Raw genomic sequence first — 22,500 nt, forward strand, 5'->3', positions numbered from 1 at the left:
GCTAGGTGTGAATGTTTCAACTGACCACCTTGATTAGCATTTGATGGCCTGGCAGCTGTTTGGTGTGGCTTGTTAGTGCCTGGGGCAATCTTTTGTTGAGAGGTGATTAGGTGTCCCTGATTGTTTCCTCTCTGTTGTTTTGGTATTAAGGCTGTTCTTGAGGGGTAAATCTGGGGCACTTCCTCTGATCTGACCAACTTTCCTCCTCCTGCTTCTTCTCCCAGGAATACATCCGGAAGGGCTGGGAAGCCCTGCGGAAGACGGGATGGGAGGAGTTCTCTTCCCCCTCCTCATCCGGGGAGCTTCCTGCGGGAGCCGTGGCCCAGCTCCAGAGTGCCAACCAGCTGCTGCGGGGCTTCTGCCACCAACTGGAGGGCGGCAGGAACCGGCTGGAGGAGGCCGCACGTCTCTATGCATTCCTGGACCAGGTGAGGAAGTGGCCCACCAATCCCTGCCCAGCATTCTGTTCCCGCCCCTTTTGGAAGGCGTTTCCAGCCTGGGTGGGCCGGGATGCACAGGTGCGCATCCCCTCCGTGCCCGGGCCACACTCACTCATGCATGCATTACCATCTCTGCTATTATTATTATTATTATTATTATTGACACAAAAATGCAGTATGTCACAGCAAACGAGATCTAAATGCTGGATTTCGTATCACAAAATAATAATAATAATAATATTTATTATTATTATTATTATTATTATTATTAAACTGCAGTAGGCTGTAGAGTGGGTCTTGTGGGCTCTGTGTGCCAAGTCTGGTCTGTATTGGTAATTTTCCGACACAGCCTCAGGCCTTTTCCTCTCCTCTGTCACCTCAGAATCTTGGAGTTTTGAGGCTGGCCAATCAGAGACCATATGCAAATTGTACCACAGTGGCAGCCAATCAGAACGCTGCCACATACACCTCCCTCCCGTCCTCCCTCCACATACAAACACTGACTTTTATTATATACACTAGCTTGGGGACCCGGCGCTGCCCGGGTTATTTGAGAAAGGAATTGTGTGGAAACTGCACCAGGATGTAGAGTGGGTCTTGCGGGCTCTCTGTGTGAATTGTGGTCCTGATCCATCATTGTTGGCAGTTGTATTGGTCTTAGGAAGGGAGTACAGGTATTACAAGTCCCATCGTCTATGGTGCATCCTCCTCCAAACTGCACCAGGATGTAGAGTGCGTTGTGGAGACTCAGTGTGCCAAGTTTGATCTTTTTCGGTAATTGGATGAGGGTTGCAGTAGTCTCAGGAATTGAGCAAAGGTACTGCAAGTCCCATAATCCATGGTCTATCCCCGGCCAAACCACACCAGGACGTAAAGTGGGTCATGAGAGGTCTATGTGCCAAGTTTGGTCCTGATCAGTCATTGGATGAGGGTCACAGTGATCTCAGAAAGTGAGTGATGGTACTGCAAGTCCCATCATCCATGGTCCATCCTCCTCCAAACTGCAGCAGGATGTAGAGTGGGTCTTGTGGGCTCTGTGTGCCAAGTTTGGTCTGTATTGGTAATTTTTCGCCTCAAGCCTTTTCTTCTCCTCTGTCACCTCAGAATCTTGGAGTTTTGAGGCTGGCCAATCAGAGACCATATGCAAATTGTACCACAGTGGCAGCCAATCAGAACGCTGCCACATACACCTCCCTCCCATCCTCCCGCCACATACAAACGCTGACTTTTATTATGTAAATAGATAGATGTAAAGAGCCACTGTGTTGACATCCTTACTCAAAAGAGCCACTCTCTTTGGTAATGTAAACATGTTGTTTCCCACCAAGCCTTCAGGAGTTCATCGTTGTCACAGTTCTCACCAGCAACTTTTACTTACAGTTCAGCAGTGTACTTCCATATTTTAGAATAGTGTCTCTGGCCCAATTAGGCTCGATTCATTCCCCTTTCATATAATTTCATTCAAATTATACGCAATGTCTCGGTCACACGAGTGTCCTTCCTTCTCCCGCAGGCGCAGTCCTGGGCTGCGGAAGGGACACGGCTACTGTCCGGCCTGGGCCCGGAGGAGGGCCCCACCCACACCGAAAGCAAACCCAAGGCGGCCTTGGCCTGGCTGGAGAGCGCCCGCGGGTTCAGCGAGGCGCAGTTCCAGGAGACGAAGGAGGCGGCGCTGCGGCTGAAGAGCGGGGCGGCGCTGCAGCGGTGGCACCGAGCGTGGACACAGTGCCAGGAGGCCAGGCAGGGCCTGGGGAGGAAGATGGAGGTCGCGCTCAGTGCCACCGCCAAGCCCTTGCGGCCGCACTGGGCCCCGCCACAGGAGTCAGCTGCCTCCCCCAGCCCCGATGGTGTTGCCCTTGAGGTGGAAGTGGCCCCCGCGCACACCCGGCGCATCCTGCGCAAGGCCCAAAGCTTCGAGCTTGGCGGTTCATCAGAGGGCCTGCCCCCCGGCTGCCAGCGCACCTTGAGCGAGCCGGCTCCCTTTGGGCACCACCACCACCGCGGGGTCTTCATCCGGGGCCTGGAGGTCAGCAGCACGGAGCTGGCCGGGAGGGCCGGAGGGGCCCCACAGGCTCTCGCACCTCCCGCTTGGGGACCATCCTGCGCACAGGAGCAACACAGGAGCAGCGGCCCCAACTTGTTGGTGGAGGAGGAGGAGGAGGAAGAGGCCAAGGGCTGGAGCCGGTAGGCCGGGATGGGGCCCCAGGGGGTCTTAGCAGGGTGGATGAGTTATTATTACTAGTCAAGGCCCGGTATCTGTATCATTCGTTTGGTTCGTATTTTTGTTTTGTTCCGTCCATTTGGATGGCACAGAATGGGAAGGCCCCTCCGGGAACGAAAACAAACTCAATACGAAAGGCAGGCGGGAGTGGGTACCGGCTCCAAGTTGCTGTGCCCGGGCTCGCCAGGTCCTGCAGCCGTGACCTCCTTCCTCACTTTGGGCCTATGCTTTGGGTTGCGGAGCAAAGCCACCAACAGCAAACCTTCTTCTTCCCTTCCTCTTTTCCTTCCTTCCATCCTTCCTTCATTTCTTCTTCTCTTCTTCCCTTCCTCCTCTCCTTTTCTATCCTCCCTCATTTACTTCTTCCCTCCTTCCCTCGCTCCCTTCGTTCCATCCTTTGTTCCTTCTTCTCATCTTCCTTTCTTTCCTTTCTTCCTTTCTTCTCTACTTCCCTTCCTACTTTCCCTTTCCTTTCTACTTTACTTCCACCTTCCTTCCCTCTCTCCCTTCTTTCCGTCCTTTGTTCCTTCTTCTCTTCTTCCCTTCCTCCTTTCCTTCCTTCCTTCCTTCATTTCGTCTTCTCTTCCTCCCTTCCTCTTTTCCTTTTCCTTCCTTCTTTACTTCCTCTTTCCTTCCCTCGCTCCCTTCCATCCTTTGTTCCTTCTTTTCTTCTCTTCCTTCCTTCCTTCATTTCCTTTTCTCTTCTTTCCTTCCTCCTTTCCTTTTCCTTCCTTCCTTTCTTCTTCTTCCCTTCCTCCTTTCCTTTTCCTTCCTTCCTTTCTTCTCTTCTTTCCTTCCTCCTTTCCTTTTTCTTCCTTCCTTCCTTCTTCCTTTACTTCCTCTTTCCTTCCTTCTCTCCCTTCCTTCCATCGTTTGCTCCTACTTCTCTTCATCCCTTCTTCCCTTCCTTCCTTCCTTCCTTCTTTCCTTCCTTCCTTCCTCCCTTCCTCCTTTACTTCCTCCTTCCCTCTCTCCCTTCTTTCCATCCTTTCTTCTTCTCTTCTTCCCTTCCTCCTTTCCTTTTCCTTCCTCCTTTACTTCCTCCCTCTCCTCTTCCCTGCCTCAGGCTGAAGAACATTGTGGAGGAGATGGTGAGGACGGAGCAGGAGTACGTGCGCTCCTTGCGCTACATCATGGAGAGCTACTTCCCGGAGATGGAGCGCGGGGACCTTCCCCAGGAGCTGCGGGGCAAGCGCAGCGTCGTCTTCGGCAACCTGGAGAAGCTCCACGGCTTCCACAGCCAGTACTTCCTGCGCGAGCTGGAGAGCTGCTGCGCCCACCCGCTGCGCGTCAGCCACTGCTTCCTCAGACACGTAAGACGCCACCCTTGCACCCATTGCCCTTACCTTAGAAGGCTGCTCTTCCCAACACCCCCGACTCGGTTGCTTCTCCTTCTTCCCTTTTGCAGAAAGACCAGTTTGGGATGTACGCGCTCTACAGCAAGAACAAGCCCAAGTCGGATGCCCTCCTGGCCGGCCGAGGGAACGCCTTCTTCAAGGTGAGCTTGTGAGCCTTGAACGCGCTCTTTCATGCGCTTCCAGTGGGACAGAATGCATTGGGCACTCTCAGAGAAGGAAGCAGGCTCACTGGCTCCATCCTGGGTTTTGGATTCACTCTACTGCTTACACATTCACATTGACTCAGCGTTCACTCCACATCCATTCACCCACATGCGTACTCACCACCTTCTTCATTCAGGCTGCGCATTCCCCACACGTCTGCCACACTTTCCCAAGAAGATAGTCTCTCTTTAGCAGACTTTCCTATTGTTGTTCTGAATTATTATTATTATTATTATTATTATTATTATTATTTGAAACACCACAAGTTGAGTGAACATCAGACACTCTGCTGGCTGTTGTATTGGATCACACATTGGTCCCTTCCCAAGTGTCTAGGACTGTGTGAAGTATTATTATTATTATTATTATTATTATTATTATTAGAAGCACCACAAGATGAGTCCACAGCAGACACTCTGCTGGCTGTTGTATTGGATCCCACGTTGGACACTTCCCAAGTGTCTAGGATTCTGTGATGTATTATTATTATTATTATTATTATTATTATTATTATTATTTGAAACACAACAAGGTGAGCCCACAGCAGACACTCTGCTGGCTGTTGTGTTGGATCACACGTCAGACCCTTCCCAAGAATCTAGGACTCATTATTATTATTATTATTATTATTATTATTTGAAACACAACAAGTTGAGTGCACATCAGACACTCTGCTGGCTGTTGTAGTGGATCACACATTGGTCCCTTCCCAAGTGTCTAGGACTGTGTGAAGTATTATTATTATTATTATTATTATTATTATTATTATTTGAAAGACAACAAGATGAGTCCACAGTAGACAGTCTGCTGGCAGTTGTATTGGATCACATGTCGGACCCTTCCCAAGTGTCTAGGATTATTATTATTATTATTATTATTATTATTAGAAACACAACAAGATGAGTCCACAGCAGATACTCTGCTGGCTGTTGTATTGGATCACACGTCGGACACTTCCCAAGTGTCTAGGACTCATTATTGTTGTTGTTGTTGTTGTCTAGTGTCTAGGACTGCGTGATGTATTATTATTATTATTAATATTATTATTATGATTATTATTATTATTATTATTATTATTATTATTATTATTTGAAAGACAACAAGATGAGTCCACAGCAGACACTCTGCTGGCTGTTGTATTGGATCACACGTCGGATCTTTCCCAAGGGTCTAGGACTCTATCATTACTATCATTGTATTGCATCACACATCGGACACTTCCCAAGGACTGTGTGATGTATTGGTGAATAATGCGTGCAGATCCCAGTACGGTGGCCTTTTGCAAATGGCAGGTGGTGATTTTGTCAGTGCCGATTGTTTTTAAGTGCAGGCCAAGGTCTTGAGGCACTGCACCCAGGGACCACCTTGACTGGCTTGTGCCAGAGTTGTTGTTGTTATTGTTATTATTATTATCATTATTATTATTACTATTATTACTTTCACTTGTGAGCTGCTTTGATTCCCCGAATAGAGAGAAAAAAGTGGGATATCAATAAACATAATAATAATAATAATAATAATAATACTTTATTGATACCCCACCACCATCTTCCCAAGGGAACTCTTTAGCAGATTTTCCTATTGTTGTTTTGAATTGATTTACAATTTGTTACTCACCTTAGACTTGCTGAAACTCCATCAATTCCAGACAGAGGATTATTATAATTAATATTATTATTATGATTATTATGATTATTATTTAAACACAACAAGATGAGTCCACAATAAAAATAATAATAATAATTATTATTATTATTATTATTATTATTAAATATCTTTATTGAAATTTCCGTAATATATATTATTAAAAAATATTATGTTTATTGATATCCCACTTTTTTTCTCCATTCGGGGACTCAAAGCAGCTCACAACTAAAAGCATTTCAATACAACTTACAATGTAAAAATATTAAGATAATATTAAACAAAATTAATATTAATTTTGTGGGGTTGGGGGGGGGGGAACGGCCGCCCGCCCTCTGACCCGGTCCGTCTCAGTCCAAGCAGGTGCAGCTGGGGGACAAGATGGACCTGGCCTCCTACCTGCTGAAGCCCATCCAGCGCATGAGCAAGTATGCGTTGCTGCTCAAGGACCTGCTCCAGCAGTGCGCCGAGGGCCAGGAGCAGGAGCGGGCCGACCTGCGGGCCGCCCAGGAGATGGTGCGCTTCCAGCTGCGGCACGGCAACGACCTCCTGGCCATGGACGCCATCCGCGAGTGTGACGTACGCACGTTTGCATGGAGGGTGGTGGAGGGGAGGGGGAAGGGGGCCGGGGACCCCTTTGGATAGCCTCTTGCGTCTCTGTCCAGCGTGGCCACTCTCAGGCCTGGTCCTGGAGGTGGACTTCAATGGGGCAGCCACAAAACACAAGCAACAGGAGGCAGAGAGATGGGTGGATGGGTAGGTAGGTAGGTGGGTGGGTAGGTAGATGTAGGATGGGTAGGTAGGTAGGTGGGTGGGTAGGTAGGTGTAGGATGGATAGGTAGGTAGGTGGGTAGGTAGGTGGGTAGGTAGGTAGGTAGGTGGGTAGGTAGGTAGGTGTAGGATGGGTAGGTAGGTGGGTGGGTGGGTAGGTAGGTGTAGGATGAGTAGGTGGGTAGGTAGGTAGGTGGGTAGGTAGGTGGGTATGTAGGTAGGTAGGTGTAGGATGGGTAGGTGGGTAGGTAGGTGGGTAGGTAGGTAGATTTAGGATGGGTAGGTAGGTAGGTGGGTGGGTGGGTAGGTAGGTGTAGGATGGGTAGGAAGGTAGGTGGGTAGGTAGCTAGGTGTAGGGTGGGCAGGTAGGTATGTGGGTGGGTAGGTAGGTGTAGGATGGGTAGGTAGGTGGGTAGGTAGGTAGGTGGGTAGGTAGGTAGGTGGGTAGGTAGGTAGGTGTAGGATGGGTAGGTAGGTAGGTGGGTAGGTAGGTGGGTAGGTGTAGGCCTCTGGCTGGTGACACTTTATTGCTTGGCCATTGGGCATATCTATGCCCTCACTTTCAATGATTTTTCCCTTCTTCCGGCCCATGTCGAACATTTGTCCAAACCAAACTCCATGTTGATATCTGTGCTAAAGATTCAGACAGTGTTAGTCAGATTTCAGTTTCGGTTTTCCCACACAGCTTCAGGTCATCCATGTACAGCAGATGTGACATTTTGTGAGATCTCTGAGACATTTGATAGCCGAGGTTTGTTTTTTGTAAGATGGTTGACAGAGGGATCGTGGCAATGATGAAAAGCAGTGGGGACAATGAGTCTCCCTGGAAAATTCCTCTCCATCGTTTTCATTTCCAACAAACAGCTCAGTTTTCCGATTCTTCATCATATTTTCAGTAAAAGTGCCAACGTTTTCACAAATCCCGATGGCGTCTAGGCACTTGATGATCCAACTGTGTGAGAGTGAGTCAAAGGTTTTTTAGTATTATTATTATTATTATTATTATTTGCTTAGGAGATCTTTGGAGGTGGGGCTATTAAAGGGAGAGGGTCTAATTAAGGTTTCCTCCCACAGAAAGCTATAAAAAGGAACTAAACCCATTCTAAATAAAGGGACAACTAAGGCTCAAGACAGAAAGCAGTAAAGGCCTCTGTGGGGGTGTCACACTCCCCGCCTAAAACTTCTTATAGAAGTTTGACCTCCATTAATCCCCTCACTAATGCTGACACAAACATGCATCCCACTCAGCCTCGCTTCCCACCTGCATTTGCCGGCTTCCCCGCCCTGCTTTCCGTAACGCCGCCGCCTGCCCCTCCCTCCTCCGTTGCAGGTGAACCTGAAGGAGCAGGGCCAGCTGGTGCGCCAGGACGAGTTCAGCGTCTGCCTGGGTCGCAGGAAGTGCCAGCGCCACGTCTTCCTCTTTGAGGACCTGATCCTCTTCAGCAAGCCCAAGCGCATGGAGGGCAGCCTGGACGTCTACATCTATAAGCGCTCCTTCAAGGCAAGAGTGGGGGCCGAGCTCAGAGAGAGGAGGGGTCCCTGGCCCTTTCGCAGCTGGTGGCAACCTCTCTCTCTCCCTCTCCCCCCCCCCCCCCTTCCTCGCAGACGGCGGACATCGGCCTGACGGAGAACTCGGGCGAGAGCGGCCTGCGCTTCGAGATCTGGTTCCGGAGGCGGAAGTCCAGCGACACCTTCGTCCTGCAGGCCGGCAGCCCGGTGACCAAGCAGGCCTGGACCAGGGACATCACGCGGATCCTGTGGGAGCAGGCCACCCGCAACAAAGGTGCGCCTCTCCCTGTGGCCCTCGGGGAGTCCATTGGGCCCCAGCTGGGAGCATGAGTTGCCCTGACCACACCGCCACCCCCTTCTCCCTTCCCAGAAATCCGGATTCAGGAAATGGTCTCCATGGGGGTGGGCAACAAGCCCTTCCTGGACATCCAGCCCAGCGAAGCCGCCATCCAGGACCGCGCCATCGACTACATCATGAAGGGCCGAGGTGAGCACGGCCCCGCCCCCCATTCTTCCCTCTGCCTTCGGGGTGCTTTGATTGCGCTTATGGCAGAAGGGGCTGGACTAGATGTCCCAACTCTTGGAGCTGACCTTTTGGGTGTCTCTTGTGCAGGAGCCAGGACCCGCGCCTCCATCGCCGTCTCGGTCTTTGACCACGCCGCGCCCTACAAGAGGCCCCAGGCCGCGCACCCTTTGGGCGGCCCCGCCTTGTCCCCCTCCTCGTCCTCCTCCTCCTCGGTGCTGGGGCCCCTCAACCTGCACATGTACCTGGACCGGGCCCAGCTGCCCCACCTCTTGGCCCACAGCCGCCCCTTCGACGCCAGGGCCCCCTGTTTGGAGGAGGACGAGGCCGAGGCCGAGACCAGCAGCCAGCCCTCCATGAGTGAGTGTGGGGGCGCCCCACGCTCGCCGTTGGGCCTTTCGGGATCCTGTGCCACCCAGGGGAAAAGTCAAGGGTTAAAGTGGGTGGAGAGGGCTCTTTGGGGAGAGAGGGGGCACCCCGAACCCCTCAACCAGGAGGTGAACCTGTGCTGTTCCCCTTTTCCTTGGATGCGCCCTGTGGCTCCTGGGAATGTGCCCCCCTCCCCCCCCCCCCCAAATCATGGCCCTGGTTGTTGTCCTGGGGGGGGGGGGTCGATGACAGGGAGCCTTTATACTCCGGTAATGCCTCCTCTTCCTCTGCAGCGACAGAGAGCTCCGGCTCCTCCTCGCTGGGCCCTCCGTCCGCCAGCGGCTCCAGCGGCTCCGACAGCGGCTGCTGCGCTTCCGCCCCTTCCCAGGAGAGCGGTCCCGAGGGCCCCACCACCGGATCCCGCTTCCCCCGGCCCCCGCCTCCGGACCAGCCCCCCCGCCTCAAGAGCCAGTATGTCTCTGCGGTAAGTGCTCCAAAGAGACTCCAATGTGCCCCCCCCCATATGGGGTGCAAGGCAGGTGAGTCGTACCTGTTCTCTTCCAGTTTCCTCCTTCTCCGTTGCCTCTCGTGAGTCCCCTGTGGCGCTCTGTGTTGTCCAGCAGAGACTGGCAGGATGAGCTTTAGAGCAGGCACGGGTGAACTTGGGCCCACCCTCCAGGTGTTTTGGACTTCACCTCTCACCATGGCTGCTAGGAATGCTGGGAGTTGCAGTCCAAAACACCTGGAGGGTGGGCCCAAGTTTTGGCGTCAAGGCACGGGACCGCTGACCCAGAGATGACTTTGTTTTGCAGGTCTGAAGGATAGCGGCCTCTCAGAGGCTCCGGAGGAGCAGTTGTCCAGCTGCCCACTTGACCCCGTTGACCATTGGGTGCCTGATGTGTGCAGTGGGGGTGTCTCCCAGGACTGACCCGTGCCCCTTGGGGGGGCACTGGGCAGAAGGAGGGGGCTCCGGGCGGGACGGAGACTTCCCTCCAAAGAACCGCCAACGGCCTCCCTCCCTTTGTTGTTGTTCTCGTTCCACAAGTTGCACATGTTCCAAGTGTCCTAAGCACAGAAGGAAGTATTTATTTTCAGGGCGCAGACCCGCCATGTTCTCTGCCCGCTGAACCTCGTTCTCCAGGCCAGTTCTCTTTGTTTCGGGGGCCTCATAATGCATTGCCTTGTCCTCCAATTACGGCTCCCTCCCTTCGTTAGCGGATTCCTCCGTGCCAGGGCGACCCGCTTGCCTTGGCTCTCTCCCTGCAGATGGCCAACCCTGCAGCCTCGGCCTGAACTCCTCTCGCCAAGTGCCCATCATTGGCCCCTCGTGCGGCCCTCGTTTTGTACACTTATTTAATGCGCTGGGCCTTTCTTGTAAGAATTTGACACCCTAGAGCTCTACGATTCGGCGTTTTGGGACACGTGAAGGGGGTGGACGGGACCCCCACACACACACTGAACCCCCCCCCCCTCAGGGGAGGCGAGTGTTTTAAACAGTTTGCTTTAATAAAAGAGATTTCTTCTTCTCGTCTTTGAGTCGTCTCAAATATTTTATTCGGAGCTCTGCAAATACTTCCCGATGACGAAATGAGAGAGCGATTTGAAATACCCCCTTTTCACCAGGAGCTCCAGGCAGGAACTGTACTTCCGGGCAAACGGCAGGGAAAACTGGAAGGGAAACACACACCCAGGCAAGCGGTGGGTGGGTCCTGGGGGGCCGAGGGGCTCTTGGCCTGCCCCCCACTTTGATGGCTGACCTTTGGCCTTTGGAGCCCCCCTAAATCCCAACCCCAAGAGAGGCGGGCGGGCAAGCGTGTATTGCTTTGGCAGGACCCTCTTCGGCAGGAGGAAGGGTGCCACCCCCACGGACTCACCTCGACCCACTTGGCCAGCCTCTCGCAGGCGCCGCTGCCGGCCTTGAAGGGGGGCAAGCGCAGCAGGTCGGACGCAAACTCCCCGGCCGAGATCTGCAGGCCCTGCGAGGGAAGAAGAGGGAGGGGCTCCAGCACGGGGAGGGGGGGGGGCAAAGATGACCCCCAAGTGCCTCCCAGGAGGAGAGCCCAACCTGGACCCAGGGGGCAGCCCAAGCCAGGGGAGACACCGCCCTCCTCCTGCTCTTCCTCTTCCTTCTATCCTCCACTTCTTTTCCTCCTCCTCTCCTTCCTCATCTACCTCTTCCTTCTCCTCACCTTCCTCCTCCTCACCCTCTTCCTCCTCTTCATCTACATCTTCCTTCTTCTCCTCACCTTCCTCTTCCTCACCCTTCTCCTCTTCTTTTCCACCTTCTCTTCCTCTTCTCCTTATTCCCCCTTCCCACCTCCTTTTCTTCTTCCCCCTCTTTCCTCCTCCTCCCCTTCCTCGTCTTCCTCCACTTTTCGCCTTCTCATCTTCTTCCTCCTCTTCCTCATCTACATATTCCTTCTTCTCACCTTTCCTCCTCCTCACCTTCCTCTTCTTTTCTGCCTTCTCATCTTCCTCTTCTCCTTCTTCTTACTCCCCCTTTCCTCCTCATTCTCTTCTTCCTTCTTCTCCTCTTCTTCCTCATCTACATCTTCCTCCTCTCCTTCTTTCTCCTCCTCACCCTCCCCCTCTTCCGCTTCCTCTTCTTCCTCTTTTCCTTCTTCCTCCCCCTTCCCACCTCCTTCTCTTCCTCCACCTCTTCCGCCTCCTCTTCTTCCTCATCTACATCTTCCTCCTCTCCTCGCCTTTCTCCTCCTCACCCTCCTCCTCTTCTGCTTTCTTTTTTCCTCTTCTCCTTCCTCCCCTTCCTCCTCTTCCTCCACCTCTTCGCCTCACCTTCCTCCTCCTCACCCTCCTCCTCTTCTTTTCTGCCTTCTCTTCTCCTTCTTACTCCCCTTCCCACCTCCTACTCTTCCTCCACCTCTTCCTCCTTCTCCTCCCTCTCCTGCTCTTCTGCTTTCTCTTTTTCCTCTTCTCCTTCCACTCTTTCCTCCCCCTTTCCTTCCTCTTCTTCCTCTGCCTCTTCCTCCTTCTCCTCTTCTTCCTCCTCTTCCTCATCTACATCTTCCCTCTTCTCCTCCTCTTCTTTTCCGCCTCCTCTTCTCCTGCTTACTCCCCTTCCCTCCTCTTCCTCCACCTCCTCCTCCTCTTCCACCTTCTCTTCTTCCTCTTTTCCATCTTCCTGCTTCTCCTCCACTTTCTCCTCCTCCTTCCTCTTTGCCTTCCTCCCAGTTGCCCTCACCCAGAGCCTTTGCACCAGGAGCTGTATCCTGGCGGTGGTGCCCTTGGGGTCCTTCTGCCGGATGGACTCCAGGACCAGGTCGGCCAGGAAGCCGTGGCAGCCGCGCCCGTAGAAGATCTCCTCCTGCGACAGCGGCAGGCTCACCAAGACCACCTCTGCGGAGCAAAGCACTCAGTCACCTGCGGCCTGGCCCCTGCCCAACACTCCGGTCAGCCTTTGGGGTGACCCTCCCCCCCCCTCCCCTGGGAGACCCCTCCCTACCTTGGGGTCCGGGCTGTGCGAGGGCGCTGGGCAGGTGGAGGCCCTCCAGAGAGGCCGCGTAGAGGAGGCTCCCTTCGTGGGACACCCAGGACCCGTCGCCCGACACCACCGGCGGGTGCGACACCTTCAGGATCAGGCCGCTCTGCCCACCGCGCTCCCAGCAGGCCGGCCCTGCACACACGCACGGAAAGACACACACACACACATGTGGCGTGGAGGCTGCAAGGTGTGCCATGTTTGGAAGCCTCACCTGTGCCTCTCCAGGGCGGCCGAGGAAGAGATTGGGCAAGGGCCCTCAAGCTATGGAAGGGAAGATGGATGGATGGATGGATGGATGGATGGATGGATAGAAGGAAGGAGAGATGGATGGGCAGATAGAGAGAAGGCAAGAAAGAAGGAAAGACAGGTGGAAGGAGGAACAGAAGGAAAGTGGACGGAACAGAAAGATGGGTGGAAGAACAGAAGAAAGGAAGAGGAAGGAAGGATAAAAGGATGGAAGGATGGAAAAACAGGTGGAAGGAAGGATGGGCTGAAGGAAGGGAAGAAGGAAGGATAGATTGAAGGACAAATAGAAGGAATGTAGGTGGAACAGAAAGATGGCTGGAAGGAAGGACAGATGAAAAGAAGAGGGAGGGAGGACAAAAAAGGAAGGAAGGAAGGAAGGACAGGTAGAAGGAAAGATGGGCTGAAGGAAGGATAGACTGAAGGACAAATAGAAGAAAGGAATGAAAGACGAAAAGACGGGTGGGTGGATAGAAGTAAAGAAGAAAGGACAGAAGGAAGGAGGGAAAGACAGATGGAAGGAAGGGAGGGAAAGGTAGGATGAACGGAAGTAAAGGAGGAATGATGGATGGAAGGAAAGAAAGATGGGTGGAAAGGTGGATGGATGGATGGATGGATGGATGGAAGGAAGGAAGGAAGGAAAGACAGATGAAAGGAAAGAGGAAGGGCAGATGGATGGAAGGAAGGACAAATGAAGGGAAGGATAGACAGATGGACAAGAAAGGGAAGAAGAAAAGATAGATGGAAGGGCGAACAGAAGGAAGGAATGAAGGAAAGATAGATAGATAGATGGATGGAAGGAAGGAATGATGGAAGGGAGGAGGGATGGACAGATGGAAAGGAAGGAGGAATGATGGATGGATGGATGGATGGATGGATGGATGGAAGGAAGGAAGGAAGGAAGGAAGGAAGGAAGGACAGATGAAGGGAAGGATAGACAGATGGACAGAAGAAAGGGAAGAAGAAAGATAGATGGAAGGGCAAACAGAAGGAAGGAATGAAGGATGGATAGATGGATGGAAGGAAGGAAGGATGGAAGGGAGGAGGGATGGACGGAACTAAGGGAGGAATGATGGATGGAAGGAAGGAAGAAAAGAAAGATGGGTGGAAAGGTGGATGGATGGAAGGAAGGAAGGAAGGAAGGGAAGACAGATGAAAGGAAAGAGGAAGGGCAGATGAATGGATGGAAGGACAAATGAAGGGAAGGATAGACAGATGGACAGAAGAAAGGGAAGAAGAAAGGATAGATGGAAGGGCAAACAGAAGGAAGGAATGAAGGACGGATAGATGAATGGAAGGAAGGATGGAAGGGAGGAGGGATGATGGATGGATGGATGGATAGATGGGCAGATGGAAGGAAGGACTCATGGCAGCATCCACCCTCCCTACCCTACCCACTTTTGGGAAGCCAAGGGTAAGAATGGTGGACCGGCAACCCCCCCCCCCCCCCGGTGCAGCCCCTGCTGACCTTTCTCGCTGTCCTTGGGGCCCCTCGGCCCTCCTCCTCCGCCTGCATCCGCTCCCTGCGAAGGATGCATCTGCGCGGCCGCCTTGCCCGGCTGAGTCTCAGGGGCCGGTGTCCCCATCGTGTGCTGCCCGGCTTTGGGGGGGCCTTCCTGCATGGCCAGTGCCACCGTGGGGCCGTTTTGTGGGGGGCTGCAGGGGCCCCTCTTCCTGGGCCCTTCATCCTCCTCCTCCTCCTGCTGCCTCTCCTCGGCCGGGGCCACCCTGTCCCATCCCTGGACCAGGGAGATCAGCCTCTGGATGGGGGTCTCACTGCACGTGGCCGGCCTCTTCTGTGGGGGGCTCTCTGGGGCCCGGTCTTCTTCACCAGAGGAGGGAGCAGGGCCTTCTCTGCCGCTGCTCTGGCGCTTGGACCCCTTGACTGGAGAGACACGAGCTTGCCGCCCTCCACTCTCCCTGCCGCTCACCCGCCGCTCGATGCTGTCTCTGCCTCGGCTCCAGGCACTGGCCGTGGGCACCTGTGGGGGCTCCAGGAGGAAGAAGGATGCAAGCCTTGGGAGAAGGATGCAAGCCTCTGCCCTCCAGTGAAATGACCTCCAAAGTGGGGGGGGGGGGTGCTGAGAAGAGGGGGAGATGGGCAGGAAGGGTGTCTAAAAGGAAGTGGAGGTGGGGAAAAGTCCGTAGTGTCTTTCTTTGCTGCAGAGATACAAGCAATATATTCATTTCAAAGCAAAACCGGCTTGTGAGTGATCATTTAATATTGCTATATAAAACCTACAGTCTTATATATATATATATATGCATATATAGGCAGTCTCCAAGTTACAGACATCCGACTGACAAACAACTAGTTTAAAACAGAACAAGGTTGGACGGGATGGCCTTCGGGGGACCCTTTGAAATTATGATCCTATGTCTATCTCATATGTATACACACATATACATATATACACATATAAAGGCTGTCCTCAGGTTACAAACATCCAACTGGCAAACTATTCCTAGTTAAGAACACTGTTGGTCCTTTGGTGGTTCCTTCCAAATCTATGATACTACTTACACACACACACACACACACACACAAAGGCATTCTCCAAGTTACAAACATCCAACTGACAAAGGACTCCTAGTTAAGAACAGAACAGGGTTGGACTGGGTGGCCCTTTGGGGGTCCCTTCCAAATCTATGATCCTATATCAATCCCATATATGTATGTATATACCGGCTGTTAGGAATAGTGGGAGTTGGAGTCCAAAACACCTGGAGGGCCCAAATTTGCCCATGCCTGGTCTAGGAGGTATTCACTATGGTGAGCATGATAACGATCACAAAACCCGGGACATTGTTACACTGTTATGATCTGATATATATATGTTCGTAACTGGGAGACGGCCTGTATCAGGTCTGTAATGAGGAAACAGTGGAGAAGAAGGGAGCTTGGGGAAGGGGGGAGGGAGGGTGGAGTGGCCTTGGAGCCTCACCTCCTGGGGGTCTCCCTCGGGCGGCTCTTCCTTCTCCGGCCCCAGGCTCTGCGGCAGAGGGGCTTCCTTCCTCGGACCTTCACGCTGCTGCAGCCACAGCCTGCAAGGCAACCCCCTCACGCTCAATGGCCAGAAACACCCTTGCAGCCTTCCTCCCAAGCCGTGGGGAGATGCTAAGCAGGGCCACTCCACCCCTGGGACACTTGTTCCCTTTGAACCCCAGCGGACCTGTAGCCGTCGTGTTGGTGGAGGGCCTCCAGAAGAGAAGGGATCTGGAACTCCGCCGCTTCCTGGCGCAGAAGGGGCCACTCCCTGCGGTGACAGAGATTGCATTTGCAAGGCACTCAAGAGTCTCCGGACCATATTGTGTTGAGATGTCATCCATTTATATCCATATTACTTTTTCTTAGGACTGGATGCATGCTGCAATCAGATGGGATGCATTCTCTGCCCATTGTCCCCGATTATTATGGTTTGGAAATGCTCTGGCGCCTCCCAACACAAAAGGCTGGTTCCCCCCAATCCGTTTCGGTTTCTAATATTGCGCAGTGACATCGCCTGGAAGTCTCAAAATACCATTCTCGCAAGAGGTTAGCTGATGGAATGCATACTCATCGCATGTAGAAACAGCAAAAACAGTGCATACAATTGGAGTAAATATGGGTTGCTGACCTGTAATCGTTTTGGGCATGATACACACTTTTTGAAGGAAGTGGCAGACATTTTCCTTATGGTTTAATATTAGTTTTTAGATTATTTGTGAAGTCTCTGTTTCCGTTGCTGCTTTTAGCGGCGGATTAGAAGAACTGGGCAGTAGCCCCACTAGTGGGTTATTTATACTGATGGGGAGAATGGGCGGGGCTACTCCAACAGTCAAAAATAGTTTCGAGAATGCCCGTTGCTGCCTGCGCGAGAACAGGAATACCAAATGTGCGATTCACAGTTGACCACGCTGGGAAAATATACATATATATATTAAAAACACGATTAGAATCCTGTGTGTGATTACTCCATTTAGGTGACATTTTGCGGGTGCATTCCAACGGAATGGGACAAACATCGTATGATAGTAGCAATTTGGAATTGCATCCAAAGAGTATCAGAAACAGAGTACAGTGTTCTCTCACTTATCACAGGAGTTACATTTCAGGACCACTGTGAAGTAGGGACACCCCTCCCCTTCCCTCCTCGCCCTCCTTACCTTCCTCTTCCCCCTCCTTCTTGCCGCCACTTGGGCCCTGTGATTGAGGAGGGAGCAGAGGTGTTGCGAAGCCCCGGTGGCAACAAGGAGGAGGAAGAGCAAAGAGCCCTCCTTTCCTTGCTCTTCCTCCTCCTCCTACAGTGTTCCCTCACTACGTTATATATCTATATATATAAAATCCAAAAGGGCGTCCTTAGGGACCGCAAAACACGAAAACCCCTGGATGAAAACTCACCAAACTTGCCGTACACATACCTCAAACCACAAGGTATGCACAACACTCATCACAATTCAAAACAACATTACAACAAACTCACAATCACAGAAACAAACAGAGCATGCACAGAGGCGTCCCGGCGCGAGCCGCCCGGTGTGCGCACATGGCCGGACCACGCCCCCTCCGTGGAAGACAAGCCCTCCCCTTGCCGCCCCGCCCCTACCCGCCCATACACCATCCTGCCCTCCTCCCCCTCCTCCCACGTCCCCTCTGAGACAGCCATGCCCCCACCCTCCGCTGCCCCGCCCCTACCCGCCCATACACAATCATTCCCTCCTCCCCCTCCTCCTCCTCCCCCGCCCCCTCCGAGAAAACCACACCCCCTCCCTTCACCGCCCCGCCCCTTCCCACACTGACGCAATCCTTCCCTCCTGCCCCTCCTCCTCCGCTGGTCACACCCCTTCAGAGTGAAGGAAGGAAGGAAAGAGAAAGAGAGAGAAGAAAGGAGACCAAGAGGAAGGAAAAGAAAAAGGGAAGAGGAAGGAAAGACGTACAGAAGGAAGGAGGAGAGAAGGAAAGAAAAAAGGGAAGGGAGGAAAGATGCAGCAAAGGAAAAAGAGAAAGAAGGAGAGAAAGATGCAGGGAAGGAAAGAAATAAGGAGAAGGAAGGATGAAAGCTAACAGCTAAGGAAGGAAGTAAACAGGTAGAGAAGGAAGGAAGGAAAGAAGAAAATGGAATGAAGGAAGGAATGAAAGAAGCAGAGAAAGAGGGAGAGAAGGCTGGCCACAGCAACGTGTGGCAGGTAAAGCTAGTATATATATATATGTATGTATATTAAAAAACTGCGAAACAGCGAGTCCTCAGCAAGTGAACCGTGAAGTAGCAAGGGAGCACTGCATATCCCAATGTGAAAGACTACCTTAAGCAGTTCACGCATTTCCAGGGCTTCTTGAAACGGTGTGTTTCCATGTACCTCCCAAATCCCACTCTTTTAGTAATGCAGGAAACGATGATGATGATGATGATGATGATGATGATGATGATGATGATACTTCTAACCCACCTCTCCCTGTGGCTCCTCCTCACTTACTTAAATTCTGTCGGCAAGAACAGCTTCCCGAGGCGAAGGAAGTTGAGAATGTGCCGAAACATTTGTCCGTCGCCGTGGATGAGAAGACTGTGGCCGAAAGCGATCCAAATGGCCTTTTTGCCGTTGGACAGCAGCTCCGGAAACTGGGGAGCAGAGCAAGAAGGGGAAAAGAAAGACGCTCGCGTGTTTGGAAGAGCAGGGCTCCCTCTGCTTTGGTTTCTGCATGCTCAGTTTCCCCATTGGGCAGGAAGACCCTGAAAAACAAGAGGAATGCAATCCCCCAAGGGACCAAGGGCACCGTACCTTCAATAGTGTCTGGAAGTAGGTGGCATACCAATGACTCCCCGCGTACACTTTGACAATATGGAGGGGCGAAAAGACGGTCACGTCCGCAGCCCAGTTTGCCTCTGGAAGGGAATTCAAAACGCTAACGAGGAGAGCAATAAATGGCGTTACCTCTGCGGAGAGAGGCTTACAGCCGCTCGCCTTACCCGTTCCTCGGGTGTCCGTGGGCATCCCCTGCTTCAAATATATCTTCAAAGCTTCCTTCATCGGCTCGTAGGTGACGTCCATCTGATCCAAATAGGCGCAGAGTTCTGGGAGCTCGGACATCGTCCGTGTCAGCGGGAGCCGGCAGATCCCCAACCAGTTCCTTTGGTGTGTAAAGAAAGGAGAGATCCTTTTGGAAGAGACCCATTAGATTACAGCTCCCCAAACTACGTCCCACGGTCCGGATACGGCCCTTCAAGGCCCTTTACGCAGCCCTTGCTCTAAACTTTAGACTGAGAGTTGCCCTGAGTCTGAAAGGCCTTGAAAACACAACAACAACAACAATCTTGTTTGGAGAAATGTTTCCTATGCAATTTTCTCTCCTCCTCCCCTCATCTCTGTCAATTCTCTGCAACACGCATCTCTCCCAAATCCCTTCACGCTTCACTCCTTTTTGCTCCGTCTTTTGCATGGACAAACTTCGGCCCTCCAGATGTTTTGGACTTCCGCAACATGGGTATGCAGATGACCTAAGTGTCCAGTTCCAAGATGACTCCCACCATTCCCCTTCCTCTTCCCCCTTCAGCCCTTCAGGGAGGAAATAAGCAGAGCTCTCCTCCTGGCTCAACCTGGGGTGCCCCTCCGTACCTGACGTGCTGGAAGAGGACTCCGTTCCCGGAGACATACAGCCGGCTCCTGTCCAGGCTGCCCTCCATGTGGAGCTGCCCCAGGGCCGAGTCCGGGTACTTGACCAGCAGGCCCAGCGCCATCGGGAACAGGGCCAGGGGGCGGCTCTTGGGGCCCCGAGCGCTGCAGGACGGACGCCCCACTCTGCCCTTCGTGGGCCCGACTTCGGCACCAGGGGCCTCCTCTTCTGAGGCCAAGCCTGGGAAGGAAGGAAGGGAAGCCACATGGTTACATCCTACTGGAACATGGCCAGGAAAACTCACAGCAACTCAGTGATTCTGAAGTCAAACTAGACTTTAGGAGGGTCGACTCCAAGGGGAGAGGACCCTTAGTTCCCACCAAAGAGGGAACGCTACTTTGGCGAGCCGTCAGAGAAGCCTGATTCCAGCAATTTTATTAAGATTAATAATTGACATGAGACTCTTGCCAAAGCGAAGAAGGGGCATCGAGGTTTAATGAGCGATTCAGCTGAAGCGGATGCAATTGCAGTGATCCTTCACATACAAGCATATCAGTGCATTGATCAGAGGCATATTTATAGCAAAATACAGGTTTGAAAGTTTCAAAACTCCCTCCCTCTTTGGCTCCTTAGCCAATCAGGGAGAGGGAGGCAGGACGGAAGAGGGACGAGGTGTCCAGAGAGGATTGTGACATCCCACTGTCCTGGATTTCCTGTGCCCGAGGGGTCAGCCAGCCAAGGAAACTAGTTTTTGTGATCTTGTGATGGATCAGTGATTAGGGATAATCATTTGATTCAGGTTTTCCCCTTCCAGGGTCAGATAAGGTAGAAGGTGAGGCTGGGAAGGATGCTTGTTGTGAAGGGAAACTTGGCAGGGGAGGAAATCACAGTCTGAGGACCCCCTCCTCAAGTCAAATAGTAACTCCAGGTCCCATTGTTCAGACGTGAGTTCCAAGTCAATAGGTGTTTTTGTGATTCCTGATCAGCCTCCCAAAGGGCAAAAGAGTTCGTGGCTGGGTCAGACTTGGGAAGGAAATACATAGAAGGAAAGTATATAGACATCGTAGGAAATTCATATCCATCACCCCTTCTCCATCCCACCCACCAGAGACATTTAATAAAGAAATTATTTTCAAGTAATGGGAGTCCATAGTTCATTTTGAGGGAAGTTCATGAGCAGGAAAGATGTCCTTGTGAGTCCAAAACGTTAGGCAGAGCTCTTAAAGCCCAAAAGGAAAGTCTGTTGATTTCCCACTGAGCCATTGGGTGGAATTCTGCCACGCTGGGGTCGAAGCTGGTCCTTGGGAAACTACAACTCTCATGAAGGGCAGAAGTCCCAATATCCAGCCATTCCCAAAAAGCCTCGTGGGGTCCTTGTTGTTGTTAGTGCCTTGGCAATGTGACCAAGACTTAACCCCTATTGTGTAGTCTGGTGCCCTTGCCCTTTGCAGGACTATAAGTCACTATCCCTTATTTTGGGGGGGGGGGGGGGTTGCGCGACTTCAATTCCAGCCATGAAAGCCTCCAACAACACATTGAACGTCTTTGAGTGTTTTGCACCAAAAAAGCAGTGACGGGAGCCGCACCGAGGAGCGCCTTGTGGGCCTTCAGGGCTTCGTTGACCTCCGGGATGCCCAGGGCTTCCGCTTCCACTTCCAGGGCGTCCAGGTGGGAGAAGTCGTCCGGCAGAAGAAGCCTCCCGCAGCGGAGGAAATTCGCTGGACAAGGACGACAACAAGGAGAAGGAGAACCAAGATAAGTCCAGGGGCCCGCTCTGGAGACTGCATTCCATTCCAAAGAGAGGAACAACAACAACCACGTTATTTCTTACCTGCTTCTCTCTCTCCACACCTCGAGGCAGGACACAGCACACTTGAAAACACACAAATAGTATAAAAATTCTACCAACACAGGCTAAAATTCAGAATGACCTCTGATCCCGGGGTGAATGTGGGCTTGACCGACGAGCATGGGCAGGAATGTGTTGAATATACAGTATCTCATTATGAATATGCAAATATATAGGTTGCTTACCTGTAACCGCAGTTTCCCGAGTGGTCACCTGTGAATTCGCACATAGTTTCTGCGCCTGAGCAGACAGCTTCGGAACCTTCTAGATAGATTTGAAAAACTTTGGCGGTTAGCCCCGCCCACTCTCCCCTTGCAAATATAAGTAGCAGGTGGGCGGCACCACCGTCTTGGTTCGTCCGCTGTGGAAGCAACCAGAAAAACCGAGGCATGACAACAGTGGGGAGGATGGGCGGGGTTGTGCGAATTCACAGGTGACCACTCCGGAAACTACGGTTACAGATCCGAAGCTGTCTGCTCAGGCACAGAAACTACCGTATGTGCGTATTCACAGTTGACCACAATGGGAAAATTACAAAAATCCCAAAGGCTTTTGTTCCCAAGCATTTCGGGCATCTAATACAAATACATTATAATATTATATTATTATATAACAGCCGTGGGCCAACTTTGGCCCTCCAGGTGTTTCGGACTCCAACTTCCTCAATTCCCAACAGCCGGCAATAATCATTATATGCTGATGGTTTTATGTTAAGTCGCTTTGAACCTCCTTCGGGAGAGAGAAAGCAGGGTATAAATATAATCATCATCGTCACTGGACCTTGGTCAGTCAGAAGTGTTTGCAAGCTGATGTTTACTTAGATACGATGGTCAACAAAGGAAATTTGGCAGGACAAAGAAATCAATATTATCGATCCAAGACTTGGAACATCTAAGGTCAAATGGTGAGAGAGCGCCATCTTCAGACCGCTTAATGTAAATAACAGGCAATTTCAGAAAAGCTTTATCCTAGTAATTTCCTTCATGATCTTCATATTAAGATATAAGTTGTAACGAATTTAAAAGGCTGAATTAACTAAAGGAGATTGCCTTGATCAAATCTTATGTTATAAGCATATAAAAGTTATAATTCAATTAGAGATTTAAGGAATTGAACTTATAAGGCTCATCTCAGGGTAACGGGTGCATGGTGGGATAAGTTACATAATCCAACAGATGTTTGGGTTCACAAAGTGGCTGCCAAGACCTGATAAAGATGTTTTTGGCAACTATACATGGAAACACCTGTTAATGATTGTACTGTGCAAATGTCAGACTC

General features: G+C 51.8%; 2 protein-coding genes across 2 annotated transcripts in view; one reads left to right on the forward strand and one right to left on the reverse strand.

Annotated features, from left to right (window-relative positions):
* PLEKHG4 (pleckstrin homology and RhoGEF domain containing G4) overlaps positions 1–10,567 on the forward strand; it is a 52,470-nt gene extending 41,903 nt beyond the window's left edge. Inside the window, 11 exon segments of the mRNA XM_067470918.1 lie at positions 225–428; positions 1,954–2,624; positions 3,728–3,974; positions 4,070–4,159; positions 6,222–6,446; positions 7,969–8,139; positions 8,244–8,421; positions 8,518–8,634; positions 8,761–9,030; positions 9,333–9,523; positions 9,852–10,567. Of these exon segments, the coding sequence (XP_067327019.1) occupies positions 225–428; positions 1,954–2,624; positions 3,728–3,974; positions 4,070–4,159; positions 6,222–6,446; positions 7,969–8,139; positions 8,244–8,421; positions 8,518–8,634; positions 8,761–9,030; positions 9,333–9,523; positions 9,852–9,857 (2,370 nt within the window). The 3' untranslated portion in view covers positions 9,858–10,567.
* Positions 10,568–10,576: 9 nt separating this feature from the next.
* KCTD19 (potassium channel tetramerization domain containing 19) overlaps positions 10,577–22,500 on the reverse strand; it is a 15,975-nt gene continuing 4,051 nt past the window's right edge. The window contains exons 4-15 of the mRNA XM_067470919.1: positions 20,960–21,091; positions 19,376–19,613; positions 18,730–18,890; positions 18,542–18,645; positions 18,239–18,381; positions 15,958–16,041; positions 15,730–15,829; positions 14,253–14,775; positions 12,503–12,673; positions 12,242–12,396; positions 10,914–11,015; positions 10,577–10,707 (exon numbers count right to left, since the gene is read on the reverse strand). Coding sequence (XP_067327020.1) covers positions 10,591–10,707; positions 10,914–11,015; positions 12,242–12,396; positions 12,503–12,673; positions 14,253–14,775; positions 15,730–15,829; positions 15,958–16,041; positions 18,239–18,381; positions 18,542–18,645; positions 18,730–18,890; positions 19,376–19,613; positions 20,960–21,091 — 2,030 coding nt within the window. The 3' untranslated portion in view covers positions 10,577–10,590. The remainder of the gene's footprint in view (positions 10,708–10,913; positions 11,016–12,241; positions 12,397–12,502; positions 12,674–14,252; positions 14,776–15,729; positions 15,830–15,957; positions 16,042–18,238; positions 18,382–18,541; positions 18,646–18,729; positions 18,891–19,375; positions 19,614–20,959; positions 21,092–22,500) is intronic.

Source organism: Anolis sagrei, chromosome 8, assembly GCF_037176765.1.
Source record: "Anolis sagrei isolate rAnoSag1 chromosome 8, rAnoSag1.mat, whole genome shotgun sequence".
Taxonomy (NCBI): domain Eukaryota; kingdom Metazoa; phylum Chordata; class Lepidosauria; order Squamata; family Dactyloidae; genus Anolis; species Anolis sagrei.